The sequence below is a fragment of the Crocodylus porosus genome, unplaced genomic scaffold, assembly GCF_001723895.1.
Source record: "Crocodylus porosus isolate Cpor-Errol unplaced genomic scaffold, CroPor_comp1, whole genome shotgun sequence".
Taxonomy (NCBI): domain Eukaryota; kingdom Metazoa; phylum Chordata; order Crocodylia; family Crocodylidae; genus Crocodylus; species Crocodylus porosus.
In genome coordinates, this window is record NW_017728918.1 from 69222106 (window position 1) to 69248911 (window position 26806).

General features: G+C 41.9%; 1 protein-coding gene across 2 annotated transcripts in view; it reads left to right on the plus strand.

The window, feature by feature from the left end:
• ORC3 (origin recognition complex subunit 3) overlaps positions 1-26125 on the plus strand; it is an 82687-nt gene extending 56562 nt beyond the window's left edge. The window contains exons 12-20 of one of the 2 annotated variants that reach the window (XM_019537724.1): positions 1986-2102; positions 2991-3070; positions 11788-11921; positions 16247-16332; positions 16757-16851; positions 18851-18992; positions 23359-23475; positions 23930-24009; positions 24822-26125. In XM_019537724.1, coding sequence (XP_019393269.1) covers positions 1986-2102; positions 2991-3070; positions 11788-11921; positions 16247-16332; positions 16757-16851; positions 18851-18992; positions 23359-23475; positions 23930-24009; positions 24822-24927 — 957 coding nt within the window. In that variant the 3' untranslated portion in view covers positions 24928-26125. The remainder of the gene's footprint in view (positions 1-1985; positions 2103-2990; positions 3071-11787; positions 11922-16246; positions 16333-16756; positions 16852-18850; positions 18993-23358; positions 23476-23929; positions 24010-24821) is intronic. The other variant, XM_019537726.1, reaches the window with a different exon arrangement.
• The last annotated feature ends 681 nt before the right edge of the window (positions 26126-26806 follow it).

Below are 26806 nucleotides of genomic sequence, written 5' to 3' on the forward strand. Positions count from 1 at the left end.
CAGCTTGTGACCATTATTTCTAGTCACTCCTGGCAGTGCTCGGGGGAACAGGGACTCCCCCAGTGCCTGCTGGTCCCCCCTGACTAGTTTGTAACAGGCCACTAGATCCCCCTCAGCCTTCTCTTGTGGAGCCTGAACAGGTTCAGGTCCCATTGCCTTTTCTCATAGGGCCTGCCTATGAGGCCTATATTAAATATTTTAATAGTAATCAGGTATATCCTTTCCTTTCCATAAATTAGAACTATATGATACAATGCAACATAAAAGATTGCTCACCTTGACAAAAAAAAATTAATTTGTAAGTGTAATAAAGATTGTTGGCTGCAGCCCAGGGACAACATGGGGTCATGCCAGGTTGTGCGTACTCTGCTTTCAACTTGCTGGTGCAAGGCGAGCCCAAGTGCCCCCTGCACTGGTATGTACGGAGGGCACAATTGAGATCTAATGCCTGATTCCAAAGTTGTACCTCCTGCCAAGTATATAGGGACCTGTAAAATTGTATTTTTACTAATTAATGTGCTCTACAATGGTGTGGTTCAATGAATCAAGTTTGCTTGGAAACCTTAGTTCAAAACTATTTTGCTACTGTCAATTTGTCATAGTGTGAATACAGATTAATTTAAAATAATTAAGTGACCTACTTTGAGTATTAAATGTAAATATATTTTCTTTTAAAAATTACCATGTTTGTCCTAACATTTTAATGAATCAAAGGTTGCTGCTTTTGTAATTGTATACAAGAGCTGAGAAATATTTAATATTTTAAGTAAACTCAAAACTATGAACTTGTCATAAAGTCATTTACTGCATTAAGCACTTAGATAATTTTCAGCCTTGCAAAGGAGCAAATGCTGGTGTTTATAGTTTTTTTTCACATCGGTACCTCCAGTTTGTTATGCAGAAAAGCTTTTGTCTTAATTGCTTTCAGTTTACCGAGTGGGTGTAGAGAGAATATTTTCTTCATTTGGATTAGCTCATTAAAAATTGAGGAACTGGCTGGGAACTGAAAAGATAGGAAAGCCCATTTTTATCTTCCCATCTCTGAGCAAGAACAGATGGGAGAGTAGGATATCTACTGATTCTAAATACTTGAGGGACATGTGGCCAGATTTTTGTAAAGGAATTTAGGCATTAAAAAAGATGTGTGCCTAATGTGATTTTTTTAAAAGTGCTTAAGCAGGTTAGGTGCCTACTTCCCATTGAAATCAGGAGGGTTATATATATTAGGTAATTGGCTATATCTTTAAATGTTAAATTTGTTTGGTAAATTGGAGTTGTTGATGAATCAAGTTTAGAAGAAAAAAGTGGAGGGATCCCTTTGAATCTGGCCTATGGTAAACAGTAATAACTTTGTAAATTATCTTACTACAGATAAATGTTTCATTATTTCTTTTTTTAATAAATCACTTTTAAATGAAAAATATATTTTGATGAACTTACCATTTCTTCTTAGAAATCCAAAAACAATTAAGGTAGCTTGACAACTAATTTAAAAGCAAACCAAAAACATTCTCAGCTGCTGTTTTATGCTTATGTCCATTGAAATGTAGCTAGACACAGATCACTTGGTGTATAAAAATGCCATTCTGCGTTTTCTCAGAGAATAACATGCTGTTGATAAGAATCTGAATAGGCATGTTGAACTGGTTAAGTGCTTAAATAGATGTCTACAGATATGGTGTATTCTTTTGCACAACTAAAAGTACTGTATTTAGTGTGAAGCCCATCTTTGGCTTAAAATCAACATGAAACTGAACCTTTCTTTAAGAAAATAACTAAAGTACAAATGGAAAACAAGTGTTTAAATTAAGAAACCTTGTTCTAAGTTGTTTTCTTTTTTTAAAGTATCAGTAAAATCAGTGACTTCAGTTTGTCACAACTTAAGAGATTTAAAATATTAAGTGTTTGTTTTAAAGTACTCTTATTATTTCATACTGTTCTGGTAGAGATTGTACAAGTTTGAAATAATTATTCTACTATTTTAGGAAGTAACACAAATATTACTGGAGGACTTGCATATTTACCATGAAAATTATTTCCCAGTTCTGAAATGTCTTCACATTTTCACATCTTCTCTTCCAAAGTACCCTTTGGGCAAACAGGTAAAGTACTATCTGTTTATTTCAGTGAAATGTTGACTTCTGTTTCGTGGTTTGACATATTTATACTTTTAAATATGCTCTTGTCTTTTTTGCTTCCCTTGGTTCCTTGAATTCACAGTCAGATGTTTTTTCAATTCTATTATGGAAGGTGAACAGAACATGGTTTGTTTAACAGCACATATCATATTCAGTTGTGACTAAACATTGGAGAGCTTGTAGGATAAACAGATGCACAGAACAGCCAGCCCATCTGTAGTATGTCTGGCTTCCATGCATCTGGAATGTATATGGAGAATTACTATCTTGCATGCCTCCTATCCTCAATCAGCCAGTTGCCTAAATCTAGAACTCGCATGAGAATTAGCATTCCTGGGTCAGAAACAAAATAGCAGTAATGAAACAGTCATTGGTACTCTTACTAGTACCTCGCCTGTTGACCTGTATTTGGATCACTGATTAAAAAAAACAAATTTGACTTTTATATTAAGCAGTTAATTCTTCTCCCCGCCCCCCACATCATCATTAGAGGTGGGCCTTAGCTGCAGACACAATGTGAATTTTCCTGGTGTTTGCCAATGAGAATGTTTGTTTGATTTGTGGGATTTGGCACGGTTTTACATCTAATCTTTGGCAGTGCTTTTTCTTGAATGGACTGTGTTAAAACATGCTGTTAGATATAAGCTCATTCTTGCAACTCTGAGGGCCCCTGGTCTTACCGGATGCTGAATGACCTCATGTCCAGCTACGGTCAATATGATTCAAGGACCCTCAGCAGCTCACAGAATCAAGCTTCAAATTGGCCATCATTTTGTAAAGTGAATGTAAAACTTGTCATTACTTGTTTTGTCGGACATTTTATTTATTTATTTTTCATGTGCTGATTTATAGATCAGAGAGCTGCACTGTGCATGTTTAGAAAAGAGAGTGTGGGAAACAGAAGAATATGAGTCAGCTCTTCAGCTAGTGAGGTAATCTTCTTTCCATTTTCTATATGTTTTATTTTAGATATGTAGCACATCTTCCATCTGCCTCTCCAGAGCCATAAGTTTAGAACTCTTCCTGCCTTGGAGTTTTGTAACTGAATATATTATTGATTGTAAAAATAATTGGCTATTGTTTCTCATTTGCAGTTTTGTTTGTTTTGGTAAGCTGTCAGGACCCACGCAAAGCCATATTTTTAGTATCTTCCTCTGTGCACTTCCTCTCTTACTCTGAGTAGCCCAGTTGAAGTCACTGTCTGTTACTGAGGGTATGTCTACACTGCCCACTAAATGACTGTCAAAGCTTTGAAACAACATTTGAGGACACCCACCAACCAGCTGACCTGCTGTGAAGTTGGATATTTTTCCCTATGCAGAGCTCTGTGTCAATCTTTTTTGGCACTAGGAGTAGCTCATTAAAAACTATTGATGGTATCTTTACAGGGCATTGAAGTGTGCAGTAGAGACTTACCTTAAGAGTGCTCAATATGCATTAGGATTTTGGCAACTCACTTGAAATACTTGTTTGAATGAGGTTCTTAGAATTTTTTATGTGATTATTTATTGGGTGTTCATAAATTTAACAAACTGTCAGTACTACAGTTTTTTCCAGCATTCCTTTTATTAATGGTAATTATCAATATAAACCGGCAAAATTTTGACTTGCCATGAAAATTTAAGTAACTTCTCCCAATTACTTATTAACAGCTTTACTATTTCTCTGTTTTGTAAAATTGCATTTTATCTTTGGCCAGGAGCCATGCTGGTATTTTCTGTAGCTTTGCAATTTTAATATAGGTCCCAGCAAAACAAGAACTGCTGTTGGTTGTGAATGTTTAGAATAGGAAAAACTTCAAAGCCAGTTTAGAGAAAATATGCTGTAGTTGCAACTGTTCCTCCTGTTAAGTACAAGTATCGTGAAATGTTGAGCCAATGTGGTGGTCCTGGCACAGGCACAGTGTTGTGGTCATAGGGAATTCTTCTTTGGAGTCTCCCTTAAGGGATTCAGTACCACTGGCCTGGAGTTACAGCACTGAAGAGAAAAGCTCTTTCAGGATGTCTTTTGAGGATAAAGGAGTGCTGTTGCACTAGGACATGCACACCCTTATCTCTGTTCCTCTGCCTTCACTACAGAGACTTAAGCTCCCATTGTCCATGAGCGTAGGTAGTTGTATTACTATTTGTTAGTTAATTAGTGGGCCAGGAACAAGTTTTTTTAGGCCACATCTAGACCACAGATTTTCCATGCCTGGCACTAGTATCCCCAAACATGCTGCGCTGCTCCATGTGAGCTGCATCTTGAACCAGGAGCAGGGTAGCTGCTTCCCACAGGGCTACAAGCAGCGTGTTTACTGGTACTGAGTGACAGTAACCAGGGACTCTCTGCTACATTAATTAGTTTGCCTGAAAATCCATGTAAATACACAGATAACCTGCTTCCAGTTGAGGAAGTAGGGGGATGTGTTTAAGAGGTTCTGCTTCCAGGCATAGCAAGCTTGTGGTCTAGACTTGGCTTGGATGCCCCAGTACAGTTTGTTGTGCCTTTTAACATAGCTAAGACTAAGGCTGCAAATATATTTGGCTTCTTTAAACTCAAACTGAACCATCTAAGCCCTTCTTCCCAAGTTTCGAGTTGTCTGTCTGCTAAAATCCTGTGTTTGGATTGGAGACTGGGACTGGAGATACAGGTGGGTATCCCAGGGCTAGTATTACCCTCTGAGTGAGGCCTGAAATAAGTCACCATGAGGCAGCATCTACTTGGGGCTAAGCTTCCCACCTGGCACAACAGGAAAATTATTTTAGCACCACAGTCTACATCGGAACCACTGTTAGCCCCCAAAATTAGCTTGGTGACCTTAGAGTAGGAGCCAGTCATTCCTACAGTGAGCAGTTAGGGCTACCAAATCACCTTTCTGTTCCAAGGAAGAGGGAGGAGAGAAGAGGAAGCGTTCAGTTTCACAAAATGATCCTGTGGAGAAATATATAGGAGACACTGTTCTCTTCCACCAGTCCATGTCACCATGTGGAAGACCCCTTGCCTGTCCCAGTCTGCCTTTCACACGTGCCTCTTCTCAACTTGAGGCTTTACTGCCAAGTGATTTTTGTCTCTTTGAGAATGATTGTATTTCTTGGCATCAGCAGTTTTCCTTCGGGACCAGGGAACCTCTGTTAAAGGTTCTGGCAACGCCACTGCTGCTGGCCTCTGGGGATCTACATGTGTCATTGATATCAATCCAGAACATCATCTGAGTGGAATGAGATGCACTTGGAACCAACCACATTTGCTCCTCAGAGCCTCGCTTGCTTCCTTCTCTAAATGTTCCATCTGGCTTGAATAACCTTATTTGTGCACCCATGCACTGGTGCAAGCTGGGGACTGACTGGCTAAGCAGCAGCTCTGCAGAAAAGGACCTGGGGGTTACAGTGGACAATAAGCTGAATATGAGCTGACAGTGTGCCCGTTACCAAGAAGGCTAATGGTGTACCGGGCTACATGAATAGAAGCATTGTCAGTAAATCAAGGGAAGTAATTATTCCCCTCTGTTAGGCACTGGTGAGAACACATCTGGAGTAGGTTGCATCAATTGTGGGCCCCCCTCTACAGAATAGATGTGGACAAATTGGAGAGAATCCAGTGGAGATCAGCAAAAATGGTTAGGGTGCTGGGGTACATGACTTCTGAGGAGAGGCTGAGGAAACTAGGCTTATTTAGTCTGAAGAAGAGAAGACTGATGGGGGATTTAATAGCACTCTTCAACTACATGAAGAGTGGTTACAAAAAGGATGGAGCTGGACCAGGCGTGAGCAAACAATGGCCTGAGAACCAGATCCAGCATGCCAACCAATTGTAGCTGGCCTGTGGATCAGCGGCCGCAGTCATAGGATATGGCCCATGGGGAGCCGGCAGTTCCAGCTGCTGCTTCATTCCAGGTAGGTGGGCACTTCTTGGCCCCACCCACAGCTCATACCAGCTTCTGCCCCATGTGCTGGAAGCAGTGCCGGGTGCATGCTGACATCAGCTGTGGACGGTGCCTGCAAATTCCCACCAGGGATCAGGGTAACTGCCTAGGACCACAGCTATGCAGCAATGTCATCCATAGACCTGGGAGGATGCCCCAATCTCCAGCAGGAACAAACCACCTGCATCTGCAGCTGATGTTGTCGCCCACCTGGTGCTGCTTCTGGTGCACAGGCCAGGAGCTGGTGTAAGCTGTCGAGCTGTGCTGTAGATGTGGGGTGGTTGTGGGAGAGGGAGGAGGAGGAAGAAGGGAGAGACAGAAAGGTAGCTCTGCCCATGATTAGCAGCAGTGGCCAGTCGAAAGCAAGACCCTGCAGCAGGTGTGTTTGCCACTTCCGGGGCCATTCTGGCTGTGGCTGCCCAGAGCCCATACTGGGGCTGCCCTGCAGCTCCTCCTTGCTGCCATTCTGAGGGCCAAAGGTGGGCTGGAGGTGGTGCAGGGTGGCAGTAGCATGGAGCAGCCACAGGGCAGCTGTGGCGCATGCTCCAGGCAGCTGCAGCCAGAAGGGCCATGGAAGCAGCAAGTGTGCCCACTGCTGGGTCCTGCTTTTGCCGAGCACCCAGCACCAGCTGCTGCCACTCATGGACAGGGCTGCTTTCTCCCCTTTTCTCCCTCTCCCTTTACCCCAACCATCCCACACCTCCAGCACGGCCTTGCAGCTTATACCAGCTCCTGGCCCATGCACCAGAAGCAGTGCTGGGCAGGCATGGGCATCAGCTGTGGATGCAGGTGACAGCTTCCCTCAGGGAATTGGGGTGTCTGCCCAAACCTCTCTTTGGGGTAGAAGAGTGGGCTGGAGGGTGAAGCTGTTGCCTGTGCCCACACCAGCTCCCTCCTGCCTGCAGCTCCATCCCACATAGGAAGGTTTGGTGAGCCTGTTGCAGGGGGGTTGTGCTGACTCAGTCCATGACAGCTCCCCAAAACTCCCTACGTGGCCTTTGGGTCCAAATAATTGCCCACACCTGAGCTAAACTGTTCTCAGTGGTGACAGATAATAGAACAAGGAGCAATGGTCTCAAGTTGCAGCAAGGGAAGTTTAGGTTAGATATTAGAACAAACTTTCTCATTAGAAGGGCAGTGAAGTACTAGACCAGGTTACCCAGAGAGGCTGTGGAATCTCTGTCTTTGGAGATTTTGAAAGCCTGGCTAGATAGAGCCTTGGCTGGGGTGATCTAGTTGGGGATGGGGGGTTGGATTAGATGACTTCCTTAGGTCTCTTCGAGCTCTAACTTTCTACAGTTGAAGGACCTTATTCAGTTAATGTGGATCTACATTCAGGAGTTCAAGGAATGTTACTGAACACGGCTTGAACAAATGTTTCTCTATTTTCCACAGCCAGCAGAATACTGACTTCAGAAATAGCCATAGCAAAATCCATACCCTTTCTGGCTCTAGCCTCTTTTCTAGCACCTGTCTTTGAGAGCATTCATTTTTCAGATGCCATAAATCGCCCTTCTTTCCTCCTGCATCCTCCATTCTCCTTTTTAAACACCCCTGCATCCAGCTGTCTGCTTTTCTCCCTCTTCATGTTAACCAATTGCTCCCATCAGCCTTCTTCTCTGACTTCAGCTTCAGTGTTTCTCTCTCTGTCTCTCATATTAATTGTTGATGATTTCAGCTTCAGTACTAAAAACACATCCACTACCCTTGCTATGCATTTCCTCATGCTTAGCTTTACTACTTATCAGAAGTTCTGTTCACTTGACTTGGCCTTCTCCAAGCACTGATCCCTGTTGGAGTTTTCCCCCTCTCTGTCATCTGCCTTCTTTCAGTATTGCAGATCAGCGTGCAACCCCTAAACCCTATCACTCAGCCTTTCTATAAGTTCTAGTCCACCCCTTTTGATGATTTCTGCCACAGAGCTTTCCTCCTTGCTGTCTTTTCCTCGGAAGTTGATTCTCTCTGTGCTTCATTCTCCTCTATCCATAAATCTCTTGTCCCTCTATCCCACTGAAGAATCCACCTTCCAGAACTGAGCCCTGGTTTACTCTTACTGGGAGTATCTATACAAGACGCTAACTGCGCAGTAGCCAACTAATACTGCTCAGTAGCATGTAACAGCACAAACAGTGCTAATATGCTGCTGGGCAGTATTATTAGGCTACTGCACAGTAACATCACTAAAAAAAAGTATTTGTTGGTGCTACTGAGCAATAACTCTGGTTATTGCACATTTATTTAGTACTTGATTATACAAGTGCTACATAAATGCACAGTAACCATTACACAGTAGTGTCTTGTGTAGATGTGTACCCCCTGTCTACTTTCTCTGCTCCAGCTCTTGAGCTGAAGAGAATTTGATTGAAATTCCATGACCGTGCTGATTCTTTCAAGATGAATTCTTTTTCTCCTCCTCAGTCCATCTCATCCTAGCTCTATAGCTCTACTTCTTTAGCTTATTGAGGTAGCAATAAGGAAAGGGACAAAATTCCTTCCTGGACAAGCAAAAGTAAAGAAGCACAGGATAACCAGAAACCTTCTACATCTCAACTCAAGCTTCAACATGGCTAGAGCAAAACTCTCTTAATTTTTCCTCCTAAGCTTTTTTTCTCTCTCCCTCCCAGGCCTGTTTCTTAGTTACTGTAGACAATCTGACCATCCTGCCTATCACTCAAATACAGAACTTGAATTTGACTGTTGACCCACACTGTTTTCTAGGTCTTCACATCCAGGAAATGTCCAGTTCTTTTTTCCATCACTAAGATACTGCCTTTCTTCTCTGCCCACACACCTAGAATTTTCATGCAAGCCTTCATCATCTGTATCTTGATTACCCTTTTCTCTAGTCTTTAGAAAATAGTCCTACCCACTGAGAGTGCTGTTGTGAAGACCACATCCTGGCCTGCTCTTTTGACCACATCACCATTCTCTTTTCTGTTTCCCCAAACCTGAGTTCCATTTTCACTCTTCATTTTTATTTTTGTTCCTCTCTTTCTTTCATTTTTGTTTCTGTCCCTCACTGTCATCTCTTGTTGCCTACTGAGATAAGCTTCTACCCCGATTTATTCTGTGATGCCAACCTCCACTAGCCAGTTGCTAAATTTTCCAATAAGCACCTCCCTGTATTCTTCTAGACTGCAACTCACGTTTTGGAGGAGGTCCCTGTAAACATCTTATTTTCCTTCATATCCTCCCTTAAAACACCTATAAAACCATGGTGATATTTATGTGGCCAATGTGCTTTTAAACATGGGGCAGCCTGTGCTGTTGATCATTATTGTCCTTTTCTCTCCTTGTACCCCCTGTCTGCCTGTATCTTGATTATCTAATCCTTGAGTTGTAAGCTCTTTGAAGGCAAGGATCATTTTTTGTTTTAGTTTATATAAACTTAGCATTTACTGTGGGTCCTTTTCCCTAGCAAGGTTTCCTAGGCACTGCCATATGTCAAATGCATCATACTCAGAACCAATATGGTCTCTGTTTTAAATCTGTCTTGGATTGTACTTCAGAAGAAGACTTGTATGTTAAGTCAGTGAGTTAAATTAATTACTCATTATGTTTATTGCCAGTAGTTTTACAGTTCATTTATATTGGATATTTGTGAAGATTTTTCTGCCTTTCAAATGAAAATAGTGAGACAGAAATATTTAGTCATCTCTAGAAAACACTGAGATCTAGAGCTTACGAGTACCATTTACATGCACATGGTAACAGTTTTATATTAATTAAACACACAAAGCAATAATACGGATTTTGATTTAAATTAATTTGTGGATTCACATTGTAATGGATTTTGTGGACTTAACGTGGTAGCTATTGGTAACTATTACGGCCTATGCAAATAGGCAGCTATTCTGTTCGGATTTGGGCCAGTATGGATTTGGCCTATTCGATTCAGAGATTCGAATCGCTTGTCCGATTTTCGATTTGGCCCAGTCGATTCAGAAATTCGGCCATACGGTATAACGGGGAATCAGTGAACTATCTATAACTTTGTTGTTTTTTGGCTGAGTTGGATGGAATTTGCAGGGGTGATAGTTTCTGCTGAGGGCATGAAGTCTGCCAAGTTTCAAGGTGATAGATGCAGGGGTTTCTGAGAAACTGCACCTCAAAGTCCTGAAAGCAAAACCCATGTCACATGTGTGTGCGTGTTAAGCCACAGTGGGGTGAAAACTGCAAGGGTAGTAGCTCTTGCTGAGGCCACAAAGCCTGACAAGTTTCAAGGACATAAGTGCAGGGGTTTCTGGGAAACTGCACCTCTACACTTTTACCTGCGCAGCTACATCCCCTTTTCCCCAGCCTGTCCCTCACCCCATGACGTCCCCATTTCCGTTTCCACTGACTGGCTTTCTTGCCTGCATTGCATGCCAAGCCAGCCTCTGGCTTCTTTACTATTCCTTCCATCCAGGACCAGGAGACACACTAACTGCACGTACTTCCCCAGTTTGATAAAGGATTTTTCAACCCGAAAGCTTCCTAAGATATATTTTTCCAACTATTTTGGTTTTTGTCATAATAAACATAAGAACACAAGATAAGCCATCACATACCACGAGTAACATATATGCAACACAACATCTTTACTTCTTGCTGTCAATTCCTTTATAAAAAGAAAGGCTCTGTGACAGTTTTGTCTGGATACCTTTGCTGCTGCTGGTGCTATTGGTGTTGAGCCAGCTAAATTATTTTGACGTGCTGTTGTTTACAGTGGTGAACTGGTCAAGGCTGTAGGGGAGGAGGCGGCCTCATGAGGGCACACTGCCGTGTTGTGCAGAGGCCCCAGCACCAGGAAGGGCATACCTGAACACACACACAGTCCCACAAGCACCCATGTCATGAGTTTTCCCTGCCTGCAGCCAGAGGTGCAGGGCCCCAGAACCTAGACTCCCCCTGCACCTATCTCTTTGACAGCTGGCAGGCTTTGTGGCTGCAGCAGGGCCTAGCAGGCCTACAGTTTTCACCCCCCTGTGCCTTAACACACACATGCAGTGTCACCTATGTCATGAGTTTTGCTTGTCAGCAGTTTGAGGTGCAGTTTCCCAGAAAACCCTGCACCTATCTCCTTGAAACTTGGCAGGCTTCATGCTCTCAGACGCCGCTACCAACCCTGGAAGTTTCATCCAAATCAGCCCCACAACAATAAAGTTACGGATATTTCATTGATTCCCCGTTATACTCTATGGCTGAACCACCAAATCTTTTCCAAATTGATTCGGAAAGTCTAACACTTCTAGCAGTTCGATTCAGATTTGTAGATTTGGCATCTGAATCATCTTCGAATCCGAATTGCAGTCCGAAGCTTTGCAGAGCCCTAGTAACTATTCCAGATTCTGTAATTCATGCTTTGTTTGCTATGAATTGCAAACCCTGTCAAACGTGCCAAGTCCAAGTTCACCCTTCTAAACTAGAATCACAGAGAAAGGTGTTTAGAAGATGCATCCTCATCTTGTTCACTTTGGAGACCAGATACTAACAAACTTTGTCATCTTCAATACTTCAGAGAAACTGCAGGATACTTGCTTCTCTCCCAATAGATGGTTGGGCTACTTTTAAACACAGGGCAGTAAATAAAGATGTGTAACAGCAAGGAAGGACATCAGCTGTACAGGAAAGCTGTGTATTTTGAAGTGAGAAAATACTGGGATAATTTTCTCCCTTTTTTGAATAAGTAGCAAAAACTGTTAAATACTTCAGAAAACTTTCCTGTTTGCTGATTATATTACAGTTATTGATTCTGTTTTTCAGGATGTTGTGTAAGGCTGACTTGGTGGCCATGCTTCAAAAATGCGTGAAGATTTTTATGTCTTTTCCTGGAAAAGAGTTTGGCAACACAGTAGAGAAACTGAAGGAGTTCTTGGCCCAATTTCAAAATCTGGAAGGTGAGTGTGTAACATCAAGCCAAATTGTTCAGCAGCGGCAATCCATTATACAATGACTACAAAGAATTTGCATTTTGACTGAGGAAATTCATTGGTCTGGCTACTGTTGTTACATAGCATTGTTATATCAAACCTCAAAATTTTCCTCACTTGAAAAATGTATGACTAGTGTTTTATATGACAGTACCTTTCTATGGAAAACAAATTACATACAGAATAGGAATTGTTTATTTCTGTTACAGCCAGATGGCTCGTGCTTTTTAAGATGGTAGAGTTATGGGAAATAGGGAACTGGACAGCTCAAAAGGCATTTGATAATTAATGTGTCTTGAGTATTTTATCAAGTGTATGCCAAATATCAAAAGATGTTTAATGAATAAGTCAAAATCTTAAAATATTAATAGTAACAAACTCATTTTAAGTATTTTTGGGTTTGTTACCATGCCAGTTAATAAATTCAAAACAAGCTCCAGTCAAAGTGAATTGAGAGTTAGAGGATTCAGATTATGGGAAACCTGAGTACAGCCCTGTGGCAACCTAGAAACTGTTTATAATGTAACACAAAGTCACCGTCCTTGCAAAAGGAAGCTTAGCCCATAGAAATCATGCTTCTTCTTAATCAAAGCACCTTTTAGCTGGATTAAGAGGCAGCGCTGCAGGCGGTACCTACCTCTCATTTACTGATGGAAGGCCCCTGGTTCAGACAGCTGGGCCAGTAGATGGTGAGCACAGAAACAACAGCTACAGACATGGGTAGCGTGCTGATCAGAAGAAATGTTTGAGGATTATTGTGGGAAAATAAATATCAGTTCATTGCACAGTTATAGTAATAACTCAAACAAGGCACTGAATCGCAGCATGAGGACTGGGTCAGAAAATGAACAAAGTGGACTGTTGTTCATATCGGGCAGTTGCTACCACATGTCCAAGGGTAACCTGGGTCCAGTATTAGCCACTGTAACACAGGAAGGTGGCAGTCACTTCAAGGAAGGCAATCTACGAGGGTTTATTGACAGGATCTTCCTGCCTGACCTGGATCACTGCCAAAGAAGGCAGCTTTGCCCACTTGCTCCTGTTTTCCTCACACCCAACTTGGACATCTCCCAGCACTGGCTTGGAGATTTAGAACGACTCTGAGTGGACTCTCAGCATGTGCCTGCCTTTCTTAGGCTCTTCCAGGATAGCTGTTCCCCCAGTCTAACCGCCTTGCTCTCTAGTTCGTATGCATGGAGTGGGAGTGGGCAGGACTGTTTCCTAAGCAGCAGTCTGGGGCTGACAGGGCAGCATTATAGACAAGCCCTTAAGATCTAGTTTAGGAAAATCTAAGCTCCCTTGGAAGACTAGTTTCATCAAGTCTGGAGAAAAGAAATATTTGAATTAGCAGGTTTTAGAACATAACATTTACGAAAGATTTCAGTAGAATTCATACATTTGAATATTAAAAGATACAAAAAACATTTGAAGTATGGGGAATAAAGGATACAGAGAGAATTTGGGTAGCAGAGCTACATTGCACATGAGGTAATAAAGAGGGTTTGAGGGAAGATGATTGAAACAAAGAGTATAAAGGAGTTTTTTCAAGAAAGGCCAAGATTTATTTTCAGAGAAGTAATGGTTTGATGTGTGATGGGAAAGCATTAAGGGAAAGTTGAGATGAATGGTAAATGGACAGGCTTGTTGGCCCAGATGACTTTCTACTGCTTCTAAAACTATGCACGTTCTTGTGACTGTGTTGGCTTGCAGCAGAAACTTTTGAAGGTATGCCAAAATGGATTACAAACACAAATCTCACTCAGAGTCCCCTGAAGTAAAGAAACAGAAATCTGCTTTGTAAACCAACAACAAAATTCCTTCCATCCAGGTTTGTCTAGTGAACTGAAAAAATCAAAATGTGGAGCTAGAGGCAGCAAAGTATCATTCTTTTAAGTCTGTTTTGAGCTGATGGAAACATTTGATAAAACCAGCCCAAAGTTAATATATCACAGTAATAGTGAAGGGGAGAGAGAGGCCTTTCCTGATTGAAATCTTGCATCTTATGTACATACAGAAATATGGTTTTCATTTTTCATTTGTCTGGATGTCATCTAAATCTCCTTTCAGGCTGTCATTAATGCATGCATATGGGGAATCTTTCACATTTGTTTCAGTTCACCTTTGGAACTACCCCAAGCTACTTTTAGCCTTTTTGTTTTCTTTTAAAAAATGAAAATAGCTGATGAATGGCTGTGTATTACCAGCTTCTTTGGAAACCAGAACTAGCATAATATAAACCCCAAGCATTTGACAGTCGTAAGTCAGGCCTCAGAGTTCACTAAGTTGTCTTCAAATGATGAGAGTTGCGAATACGTATATATTTGAGCTTGTTTAACTTTGTTTTCTGATTTCTGACCTTTAGACTGAGTCCATACAAGGAGGGGCATGCCCACAAATAGTAGTGGCAAAAATTTTTGCCACTACTTTTGTGCCACAGTGTACACCCTTCCCCATAGCCTTTGCAGCAGGACACAGTGTGCCACTGCTCCATGTGCTGCAGGAGGGGCTGGCTGGGGCGCAGGGTGCCTCGGCAGAGACTATCCATCCCCTGCCCTGAGGCACCCTGTACACCGAAGAGTGGCCTGTGGAGGTGGAGGTGCAGGCAGCCCAGGGCACTGTGGAGCCCCTTCACTGAGGCAGCCCGCGCCCAAGCCATCTGCTCCTCATGTGGCTGGGATGCAGTGTTGCCAGAGCTGCCTGGCCCTGTCCTTCCTGAGGCACCCTGTGCCCCAGCCAACCAGCATGTGCAGAGATGGGAGAGCAGGGTTCCCTGCTCTGGGCTGCTTTCTCCCCCATCTCTGCATTTGTCCCGGTGCTTGCCAACTTGGCGTGGGTTGCGCCATTTTTTCTGGGATTTTTTTTTTGGCTACCTGAGAATCCTGGTAGCAGATTTTGCCTTAGCGCTGTAAATTAGCAGCACCACGCAATGTTTACTGTGCAACTCGTGAAGTTTGTGGTGATGCAAAGAAATTTGCAGAGCCACAAAACACATGTGCCTGCACATCTGGATCCAGCCTTAGGGTATGCTCGCTTTACATTTCAGTCTTTTCTCTGTAATAGGGATAGCTAGATACTTTTTTCTTCATTGAAAGCTAAGAATACCCAGTAAGCAGTTTTCTGTAGGAGATGGGGCCTTAAAATATGTAAGACTGCAAAGCTGGGGATAAAAATCAAGAGTACTGAAAATAGCAGTGCTCTCCATTTGAGGGCTCACATGTAGGATTGCAGGGAGGAGTTGAGTCATTTTTTCCGTTGAATCTTTTACACTCTTCTGGATAGCAAACTATGGTGGTGATGTTGAGATGCTGACAGCTCTCTACTAGGCATTAGACTGAAAAGACTACCTCACTTCATGTAGGCTTCCAAGCTGCTATTAGACATCACGAATAACCTGTGCTGGACTTGTCTAATTTATTACCAACACCATAGGAATGCAAATGACCTAAATCACTTGGGTTTTTTAGAGTTAATTATTACTAGGGAAAAAGAAGGATTTTTTTGGTTTTGTATTCCAAACCTGAGTCTTAACATGGAACATATGGAGGTGTTTTTTAGGGAGGATGTTTTTGGGACAGGGTTCTCGTAGAAACCACAGAAAAGTGGGTTGGAAGGGACCTCCGGACATCATCTAATCCAGTCCCTTGTCTGTGGCAAGCTCATCCCTATCCAAACCATCCCATTCAAATCCATTGCCTAATATATTAGCAAAACTACAGCCAGCCCAGACACAACCATAAGACATAACACCCTAATTTATCATGTTCGTGTTGAAAAGAAGCTTGCTAATAATGGACACAATTATCAACATAAGTAAAACTCGGATATAAACTAAAACCAGGCTAAAAGTGATCAATAATATGCCTCAGTATATCCCAGTTTCACTTTTTTCAGGCTTTGGTTCTTTGCTACCAGTCCATCTTCAATTTCAGTGAAAAACCAAATTATACTATGTCTAGATTTCTGAAAGCTCATTAAGTGACATCTCCAGAGAAGTCAGTGGAACTTTGCCAGTTAACGCTAGTTGAGGTTATGGACCATTAGGGCTTAAGTACTGCAGAGGTCTTGTGCTGACAGTTTGGTTTCACATAACTGTAGAATACATTATACAGTGAACCTATTGTTTGTACTCCCTTTACCAGTAGAAAAATCTAGTATGTAAGTGGACTTGGGTTCCTATCTCACATGAAAGTAATATTGACTTGATCTCTGGGTAGCCTGGGTTAACAGGTTTATTGAGGTAATTCAGAAAGTTTAACCTACATGTTGACCACTGACTGATTTTTTTGTTCTAGTAGCAGAAGCCAGCAAAGTGCAAGATGAGCCTATGTCATCACAAAAGGAACTCCAGAAAAAGACAGACCTCTATCATCTTCAAAAGGTCAAACTAATTTTACTTTCTCCAAACAAATTTACAGGATTTATCCCTTCTAAGCTGTTGCTTTTTTGGTTAGGTGCGTCTTGCTTTTGAACAAACCATGTTCTGTGACTAATTTGAAAATTTTACATCCTGCCCAACACAAGGTGTCCCACTGCTACTTGTCCGCGAGAAACTAAACATGCATGCCCTTGTTTCCATTTTTTCACAGCCAGATATTTATATACTTTATATACCTTTTGTAAAACAGTATAATAATTGAGAATACAGTTCTGAGGATATAATTTTATTACTTTTCCTACAATCATGTATTATTTAGGAAAGCAATGGCAACTATCTTGCATGTTTTGACTTCTAAAATGCAGCAAGTATTACTCTAGATAAATAAGTTTGCCATCCAAGTGACAGGATGTTGCTTATTTTATAGACTTTGCTGCAGCTGAAAGACTCAAGGTCTAAGAAATTAACCAAGTTTGAAATGCTCCGGTTTGAAGTTGTTGACTTTATAGACAGTCTTGTAAGGTGAGTCTCTTGTCTTCAGATCCCCACTTTTAGTTTGTTGCAGTATCCTAGTGTACCACACAAAAACACTTATATCCAAAACAACAAGTTTCTGAAGAGCTGAGACTCAGAGGAGAAATTCATGTCTATCAAAATTGCAACTAGCCCTGAAGTATGACTCTTATTTCTGCAATGGTTGAGATCTCCGAGAATACCTCTTTTCCATAAATTGAATGTGAGCTTATTAAGATACATACTTAATCTGGTTGGATCATTGTACTTAGTGATTCATCACTGGCTCCATGTTTGCTTGGGAGGAGGTATTGAGTGAGGTTCCCCAGGTGTCTGCCGTGGGTCTCTGCATTGTTTCATGTCTTCATTCATGATTTGGAGGACAGGATCAAGTGCATCATTAACTAATTTAATAGTGACATCACGTTGGAGGGGCTTGCAAACACTTTGGAGGATAAGACTTACGATTCAGAATGAATTTGAAAACTGGAAATATAATCTGAAACTAATTAAATGAAATTCAGCAAGAACAAGTGAAAAGTCCTTCAGTTAAGATGGAACAATCAAATGCACCAACACAAAACTAGGGAATGATTGGCTAAGCTGCAATACCACAGAAAAGAATTTGAGGGTTACATTGGACCAGAAGCGGAATGTAAGTCACCATGTGCTCTTGTTGCAAAAAAGACCAATAGCATACTAGACTTTATTAATAGAGGCATCACTCATAAATCAAAGGAAGTTAATTTTCCTGCTCTGGTTGGCACAGGTAAGGCCTCACCTGGAAAACTGTATCCAGTTTTGGGCCCCATGCTTAAAGAAAGATATGGACAAATTAGAGAATTCGGCAGACAGTGACAAATATGAGCAAAGGACTGGGAAACATGATTTATGAGAAGACATATAACTAGGATTATTTAGTTTGGAGAAGTGAAGACTGAGGTGGAGGGCAGAATTTGATAACAGACTTAAGATACCTGAAGGGTAGTTATAAAGAAGTTGAAGATGGATGATCCTCTGTAGCTGCAGGGGACAGGACTAGCAGTATTTGCCTCAAAATTCAGCAAGGAAAATTTAGGTTGGAGATGAGGAAGAACTTTCTCAATATGAGCAGTTAAACTTTGGAACAGGTAGCCCATAGAAATTGTGGAGTCTCCATCTTTGAAGTTTTTAAGAACAAGTTAAACAAACACTTGATTGAGATGACCTTCTGAGATCTCTTCCAATTCCAGTACTCTACAATTCTGTGAAGCAGTTTGTGTAACTTATTCCTGCGACTGCGGAAGGATGAAGCATGAGCTCGCACCATAATCAGTACTGATCAGTGCGCTGTTTCTTTGGGAATTATATGGGCTAGGTGTGTGAGATGTTCTTTTCTACTTTGGTTACTGTGCCAACAAAGAAGTAAAGTGTGGCAGATAGGTCACAAAGGCAGTTCCAAGCATAAGCATTCACAAGGAAGAAAAGGGAGAACAGAAGAGGAAAGGCTGTGAAGGCAGTGGTTACTTCACTGCTTCAATACAGGGAAAGAATGAACATGGAGTAAAAAGGAATTGGGACAGAGAAGCTAGAGGGAACTAACTCATGTATGACTATGTGGGCCAAGAGAGGAAGCCTGAATTTGATGACAAAGCTAAAAAGAAGCCAATGAAGAAATTTAAAGGGATAGGAGATACAGTAAGAAGTAATGGACAAGATAAGCAATTGGTCTCGGTATTCAAGCTGTTGCCTCTATTATGGGGTCCCCTCATTCAGGTAGGAGTCTAAATAAAAAGCCATAAAAGTGAGGGTTACAGCTGTAATCCTTAGAATTACAGCTGATGTTTTAAGCCAGCAACTTTTTAAGTATTGGAGTGTCTCCATTTTTCAGAAGGGTTTCTCTTGATGCCTGTTGAGACATGCACTTTCTTGCAGTCTCTGTAAAGACTTATGGCTGCAGTAGGGTTTCATAGCACTCTTCTAGGTAGAGGCCTACTTTTTTCTTTTAAAATTCACATTGCTCTTTCAGAAATTACCTTGCTCCTGCAGAGATGCAGACACTGCATGAGGTGGTGTATTTCAGCGCAGCAAGCACCCTTTGTGAGCATTTGAATGCTGCCCCACGCACTGCTCTTCATACTGCTCTGAACAAGCCCTATTTCTATCTGAAGGTGAGAACAGAGCAAATCTAAGTTGCTTGTGGTACTGAGTATATTTGTGAAGGTTCTAGGTAAGCTGCCTGCATCTCAATTTTGCTGTTTTGTAAAGTTTGGCTCACACGAGAGTCTGTCACAGGGAATTAGCAAGTGGCTGTTTACAGAGCCACCGGGGAGTTGGCTGGGAGCCAGGTAATCTGCCTGTCTCTGGGAAAATAGATGATGCAGCTTTAGTAAGAGGTTTGGATGGGAAGACTGTTCCTATACTCATGTCTTGGAACAAGAGATTGTGTTCCCTTTCTCCATAGGGATAAGCAAAAAGACCTTATTGCTCTCTACTCTGAACATGGTGACCATAGGCCTGTGAAAAGGAGAGTTCGCAAGTTACCTAGGCTTGTTCCAGGGACACTGATTTTACAGAAATGGTATTTTATCTTGGTTTTGATAAACTCCTGTGGACTGCCTGCTTGATGGAGAACTGGTGAAATTGGTAATAGGCTGTTTGAATGCAAATGTCTCTAAAGGATGATTCCTTCCCTTCAAGGTCTGTTGTGTGCTAACATCCTGACCTTTCTTGGTCCAGCCCTCCAATGAACCTCACTTCCCCTTTACTTGAGCTCTTGAACCAGCCCTCCTTGCGCACAGAGTGAAATCAGTTGGATGGGAGGGACAGAGGAGGGATGGATGGGAATTCAGGGTTCCTTGGCTACAGGGTTCCTTTGCTCTCTCCCACATTGCTCTGATTCCTCCCAGACCCATCCCATATTTCCCTCAGTGCAGCCACCCTTTCTAAAAACGCTTGATTATGGCCATTCCTGGCTATATATATGCTACTCGAGTCAAACCCACACTTGAGAAACAGGAATCAACCTGAATACAGATCAGTCTTGAAATTCACGTGACCCACTTGGTACTGGATTGGTTCGTCCTTGTCTGTTTGTTCAACTCTTTACAGTTTCATCCATCTATAAATGCACCAGGATTTTGAGAGCTAATTAAACTTAACTGTTCATGTGCTTAATAAATGTTTGCCTCCTTGAAGTCACAGAACTTAAAAGACTTAGTTCTCCCCTTTCATGCACTCTGTCCTTTACTTTTTTAAATGCATTTCTTATGCTGCTGAAAAATGTTTGAGTTTTTAATTGTGTGTCTAGGAACAGCAGCAGTTATTGGTTGTTGCGGTGCATTGGTAACATTTTAATCTGTTTGAACAGAAGAAATTATTTTCCACACAGTATGGTATATTTTGCACAGTTTCTGCTTGCATGGGATATATCCAGAGCAAAAGTTCTCAGGGCTCTTCTGACCAAAGAGGTGCCAGCAGGTAAGTATTTGCCACAGTGAAGTACCAGTAAACGATTAATGAGAGGATGCCACTTCTCCTGGGAATCTGCTCCAGTTACTAAGTCAGCCCAGTGTGACCTGGGTTGGTATTTAGCTTTGCAGAAAGAATTGTAATTCTGTCCTGATAGATTTTTCAAAAACCCAGCTCCCTGGCAGTTCAGAAGATCTCACTTAGGCACTGTTTGGCTCGGTGCCAGTGCAAAAATGATGAAGCTGAGCCCAAAATGTATGGAATTCAGGCAGCTGCGGATGCTTGGTCTCAGGGTGATAGCAAGGAGAGCTTTTGATAGATCTTAAACAACAACACCCAATAAAGATAATTTAAGTAGTAAATATTTCCCTAAGCTGCATGTTGGCTATCCTGCTTTTGGAGGAGGACACTGACAAGCCCCCTGAGGCAGAGAATAAGTAAGTGTCCCCTTAGGACACTCCCCTTAGAAGGTTCTGAATTTGTTTTCAGTTGTTTATGCTCCTTATTTTAAAGTAGCAGTAGTTGCCAGTTAAGTGCTGTATTGGTATTTAAAGTCTTCCTTTTCATTAATGATTGTTTGCATTCTGGAGCTGCTTCCTGCTTATCAGTCTTAGTCACTGGTTATTTCCTGTCAGGGACTGGTTATGCATTGCTGCTCCAGGAAGTTGAGGTTAACCTGAGCAGCTCCCTCAGGGCAAGCTATAAAGACCTGGCCTAGTTATCTAAAGTGAGCTATCATTCTTCAGCCCTGGCATAGACCATGCATTGAGCACAAGTAATATTTCCCCCTGATTAGCTCTTGTTGCCTTTGTTGAGTCCAAATTAACATACTACTTAAGACTAAAAAGGTTGTGTCAACTGTAGAAGTTGTCTTGTTTTAGCTTGGACAGCTAGTTGGACAAATTTGGCTGTCTTACTAGTTTGTAAAATGGCAGTGTAGGGAATGATTTTACCATGTTTTCCTAAATCACAGAATTGTTTTGTAATGTCTTCTTGATAGGCCAACTTAGGTGTCAGCTATGCTAGTTGATAGTGCAACTGTGACACTGAAGCCATCTGGACTGAGTTGTGAGTGATGCACTGACATCAAATTAATGCCTGCAACTTGTGTCTTCCTTGAACAATACAATTGAATTTGAAAAATTGTTGTACTGGATTTTTTTAAAAACTCTGTAAGGGAATTACTTGCGAGTGGTGGGATTGAGTTACGTGTGAGTGCTGACCTCAGCCTTGGAGCTAAACTTGTCATAACTTGGACAAATCTGTTGTGAACGGCAAGTTAGAGATTCCATGAGCAGGAAATGAACTCCTTGTCTCATCATCTTCTCTTTATGAGTGTAGTCTCCGTTTTAGAGAAAGTGACACTTCTTTCCTAGCCACCCGATAGTATGCCCTAGATCATAGAATCGTAGAAGTCGGGTCGGAAGGGACCTTGTAGATCTTCAAGTCTGACCCCCCCGCCTGGGCAGGAGAAAAAACTGGGCTCAAATGACTCCAGCCAGGTAGGCATCAAGCCTTCTCTTAAAGACCCCCAGGGTAGGAGCCAGCACCACTTCCCTTGGAAGTTGGTTTCAGATCCTAGCCGCCCTGACTGTGAAGCAGTTCTTACGGATGTCTAATCTAAACCTACTCTCCAACAACTTGTGGCCGTTATTCCTTGTTATGCCAGGGGGCGCTAGGGGAAACAAGGTCTCTCCCTTCTGGTTCCCCCTAGTGAGTTTATAGACGGTCACCAGGTCCCCCGGCTCAGCTTTCTCTTGTGAAGGCTGAACAGGTTCGGGTCCCACAGTCTCTCATTGTAGATGTTGAAGTTCAGTTTTTAGGGCAGGTATTATCATCTGAGTGCCAGAGAAATCAGGGCAGTGTACTTGGTAGGAGATCCCAGTCAGCTAATGTGGATGGAACCAAGTACTGGATATATAAATAAAATGTATAAAAAAAAAAAAAAAAGCTATGGATAAAAATATAAGATGTCAAAGTGCTATAAATTGCAATAACAACATCGAAAATTTTTGCTTCTAGCTTAACATTTCCAGTCAATTCGCTTCATTGCTGACGGTTTGGATTTCCTGACACACAAATGTTTTCTGGATAATGACTTTACCATCAAAACCTAGTTTTCAAATCAGAGGAAAATGTGGTGATTTTTACACATTAAAGATAAAATGTACAGGAAATTTGCTGTTGTCCACTGGGGATGGAGGGTCTTTTTACATTTTTTGTTAAGGGTTTTTTTTAATTGAGCATTGTGTTTGTTCAGGGAGGGTAACAGTTGCAGCCCGTCCATAGGAGAGTGGGGTTTGTGGGCTTGGAGAGGATGTTAGGGGATCTCCTCTGGGGGGAAATAGGGCAGGGAGTGTGGGGGGTGGAAAGAAGTGTCCTTTAGCTGGATGTCTGCGGTGGTTATTAGGAGGCATGATTGGGATGGGTGGGAGGGTTTACTTCTCTAAGGGTTTGGGCAGGGAGGTAGTGTTTGAGGGGAGGGGGAAGTTAAGAGTTCTTCAGTTTTGGGGTGTTGTTTGGGATCTCCTGTCCATGGGCTGTTTGCTTTTATTGTAGCTCTGAGCCTTTTGGATAGAGCAGGATATGAAGCGAATAAATAAAAACAAACAAGCTTGTTAAGATATGCAAGAGATACATACTTGTATTCCTTTTCCTCCACGTGGGAAAAAAAGAACTCTATTAGATAATGGGGTCAGAAACAAAATCATAATAAATTTATTTTCCATGGAATTGAACCCTCCCTCCTTAGTCCAGTGTGCAGAAGAGAAGTAGCAGGAGAAAAGGGGAATAAACAAATCATACTTGTTGTTAGTATATGGAACTGTAGTGAAGCCAGCAGTGAAAGAGCTGTACTTTTTGCAAACCAGATGACACATTTTCTTATTTCCCTGATATTTATTGCCCCTATCACCATGTTGCTAAACAGACAAACAATAAATGTGCAGATACCTGCCATAGTAACTTCCTGCATCAGCACCACGTTTGCTGTTAACCGTAGAGATCTTTAAGGATAAGATTCTCAAAACTACTTAGTGATTTCATTTTTTGTTTCTCTTTTATCAGAATCAAGCTCTGAAAAGTGATGCGGGATGCTTTTCTAATAAAGCTCCTGACATCTGCATAGCATATAAGCTTCATTTGGAGTGCGGCAGATTAATCAATCTAGTTGACTGGTTAGAGGTACGTGAAGATGAAAGCAGTGCTTGCATATGTATCAATGCTCTGTCTTGCTAATTGATTTTCTTCGTATCCGTTAAAAAAAAAAAATCTTCAATGCCACTTTTGAAAGCTGAAGTCTTCTCATACCACACTGCATCCTGTCACTGCAAGTATGTGCAGGACCCACAAATCACCAGCCCCCTCACCCCCCTCCCACTGCTGGGAATCATTTATTACCAGCACGGCTTCACCAACAGTGAAAATCCTTGTTGCTGCTTGTACCTTGTTTATGTTGAGTGTAGATCAGATTTTATGCTTCACAGAGCTGCCTTTTTCCCTTCAGCCTTTTAACTTTTGCTGACACAAATGTTCACAGAAAAGCTTGTGCAGTGAAGTACTGTCTCTAAGGTGCAGGGATGTTATATATTTGCCTGTTTATGAAATGTAATCGTTCTGTGCTGATTTTTCTCTTTAGGCATTTTCAACAGTGGTAACAGCAGTCAAAGGAACAGATGCAGACTCAGTTGCCTCAGACGAGGTGGATGAGATTATCCAGTATCCTTTCTTATTGCTCTATTTTTTTTAGTGTTGAAATACTTTCAAGCCAGTAGCATCCATTAGAGATGAACCAGGGTTTTACAGACATGATTTCCCTGAGCATTGAGAATTAACCTCAAGAGAGCTAGAAATGCTTTTCCAGCAGGCTTATTGTGATGAAAATACAAACACAAGGCAGCACAGAACCCACAAGCCCAATTTTAGATATTGTGCCCAATTTTCATTGCTCTGTAGCATTAGTGTAGTTTCCTTTTAAACATGCCTTCTTGCCCTTAATATGGCTAAGTTAAACCCTCTGTCATTTTAAATCAAGAATGTATGGGGCTGTGTGAGGGAGGGCAGCACAAGAGGGAAGATAGATTAAACATGAGCATCTCCAAGGCATCACACCTCCTAGCCAGGTAACAATAATTAATACCAAAATGGAAATAAAATGTTGTGGCATTTTTTATTATGCCAGAGAGAGAAATTATAGATTTCATTTAAGTGTTTTCCCCTCTTCCTTCCAGTTCTGCTGTCTAGGAATATACAAACAAAATTACCCTTAACCCTTTCTAGGAGAGATGGCAAAAGCAGTGATTTTTTTTTGTAGGATTTCCTCTGCATTTCTTAGGGCATCCCCAGACCCAATAGAAGCTGGCAGTAGTAGTACTAATTAGATAGAGGGTCCTTCCACCCTGTAGGCCAGAGGTCATGTTGCCTTGATTTGCATATATTGTATATGCTTCATTGAACCAGTTTGCCCCTAAAAGTAATGTCTAATTGTAGTCGGAGTATACACTTATTTATTTCCCTTACCAAAGCTGCAGCGCTCGTTTTATTAGAGCTGTTTCTGAACTACAACTCTTAGGATTCATAAAGCCCAGCAAGCGGAAAACAGATCATGTAGCCAGGCTGACATGGGGAGGTTGTTAAATGACCAAGCAAGCTAAGGAAGACACAGCCATGTATCTACTCAGCCTGGGAAGTTTGATTATTTAAACTCTTCAGTAAAACGTATGGAAGAAATACAGCCATTGGGCCAAACTAACTTTGGATGCAACTCCACTCATGTAAATAGGGTGAAAGGATACATCTGACCCCTTACATACTATGTTCCAGCTGCCTGGATGATTTTTTTATACCAAAGTGCTACCTCTTTTTTTTCTATCCTTTATTTTTTCAACAGATAAGGATTCAGCTTCAGTACATGGTTTAATACCCAGCTTGTGCCAAATCCAAGCACTGTAACTTTGCCAGATTTAATCTTCTGTTCAATACATGGGGCCATATTGATCTGACTTAAAGTAGAAGGCCAGCATGAGAATGTGTTGACTCATCTCTTGATGTGGAAAGCACAGAAGGGATGAAGGAATCCTATTAACTTGCTCATAATCTGAGTGGCTTTCAATTGGCCTCTCTTATGAAATGTACTCCCAGTCTGTTTGCTGCAGGGAGTTTTAAAAAAAATTCTGTGTTCCAAAAAATGAAAGTAGCCCTCTGTAATCACAAACTCCTGAACACTTTACCCAGCACTGGTATATGGGGCAGCCCTGGGGAAGCTTATCTGCAAACAGAAAAACAACAAGTTGCTGCATTAGAAATGCAAGCAAAAATGTTCCTTAAGGGAGTCAAAGGAATTTGTTATCGTCAGAGTTATGCTATTGAAGACGGATTAATAGGACCATTGAAATTGTGGTCTTTTCTAGGGAAGTTCTGTGGCACTAGCTAACCTGTAGTACCCGTGAGATTTTGTTATTGGCACAGGACTCTGAGAATGATGTGTACTTTTGAAGAAGATAACAAAATACCCATTAGAAATACAAGTTCATAACTTTTTTCCCTGAAGATGTGTTTGTTGTGCAGTGGGACAAGTAAAGGGAAGCAGCTGTGTAGGATAACACAGTTGTTGACGGGGCTTTATAAAGCTTGTATGACAGATGTTCAGGCAGTGACATTCCAAACTGTCTGGGCCCTGTGCACAAATGAATAAAACAATTTCCATGATGGGGCTGCCTTATTATAGCCTGGTGCAGACATTAACCCACTGGTTCGGAATTGTTTGTAAAATGCCATTAACGTGGGGGTGGGTGGAGTGCCTGTGGGAGGTGGAAATAAAGCTGTCGGCTCCTCCTCTGTTTGTCTGTTTCTCAGAATTAAAAATCTGCCATGCAAGTATGGTCTCACACTGGCAGGCTGCTTTGGCTTCTCTCTTCAGGAAGATGCAGTTATTTTATCTATTTGTATCTTTGATTCTCTTTGCATGTTGCTGTGTGGTAGTTCTTTAAGACAGGTTGAGCTCCTCAGGGTCATGTCAGACCAACCTGATTGCCTTTTATGATCAGGTCACAAAGGCAATGGATGCAGGTGTTGCCATGGACATAGACTTCAGCAAGGCCTTTGACACCATCTCCCACACCATCCTCATTAAAAAACTAGGCGACTGTGGCATTGATGCCTACACAGTCAGATGGATTGCAGATTGGCTCAAGGGTCGTACTCAGGGTGGTGGTGGATGGGTCATATTCGACCTGGGGGGAAGTGGGCAGTGGAGTCCCCCAGGGCTCAGTCCTTGGGCCCACGCTGTTCAATTTCTTCATCAGCGATTTGGACAATGGGGTGAAAAGCAACCTGTTCAAATTCACTGATGATACCAAAATTTGGGGTGAGGTGAGCACACTAGTAGGGAGGGGAAGACTGCAGCAAGATCTGGATAGGTTACAGGAGTGGGCTGACATAAACAGGATGTGTTTCAATACTGACAAGTGCAGGGTGCTGCACGTGGGCAGTAGAAACCAGCAGCACACTTACAGAA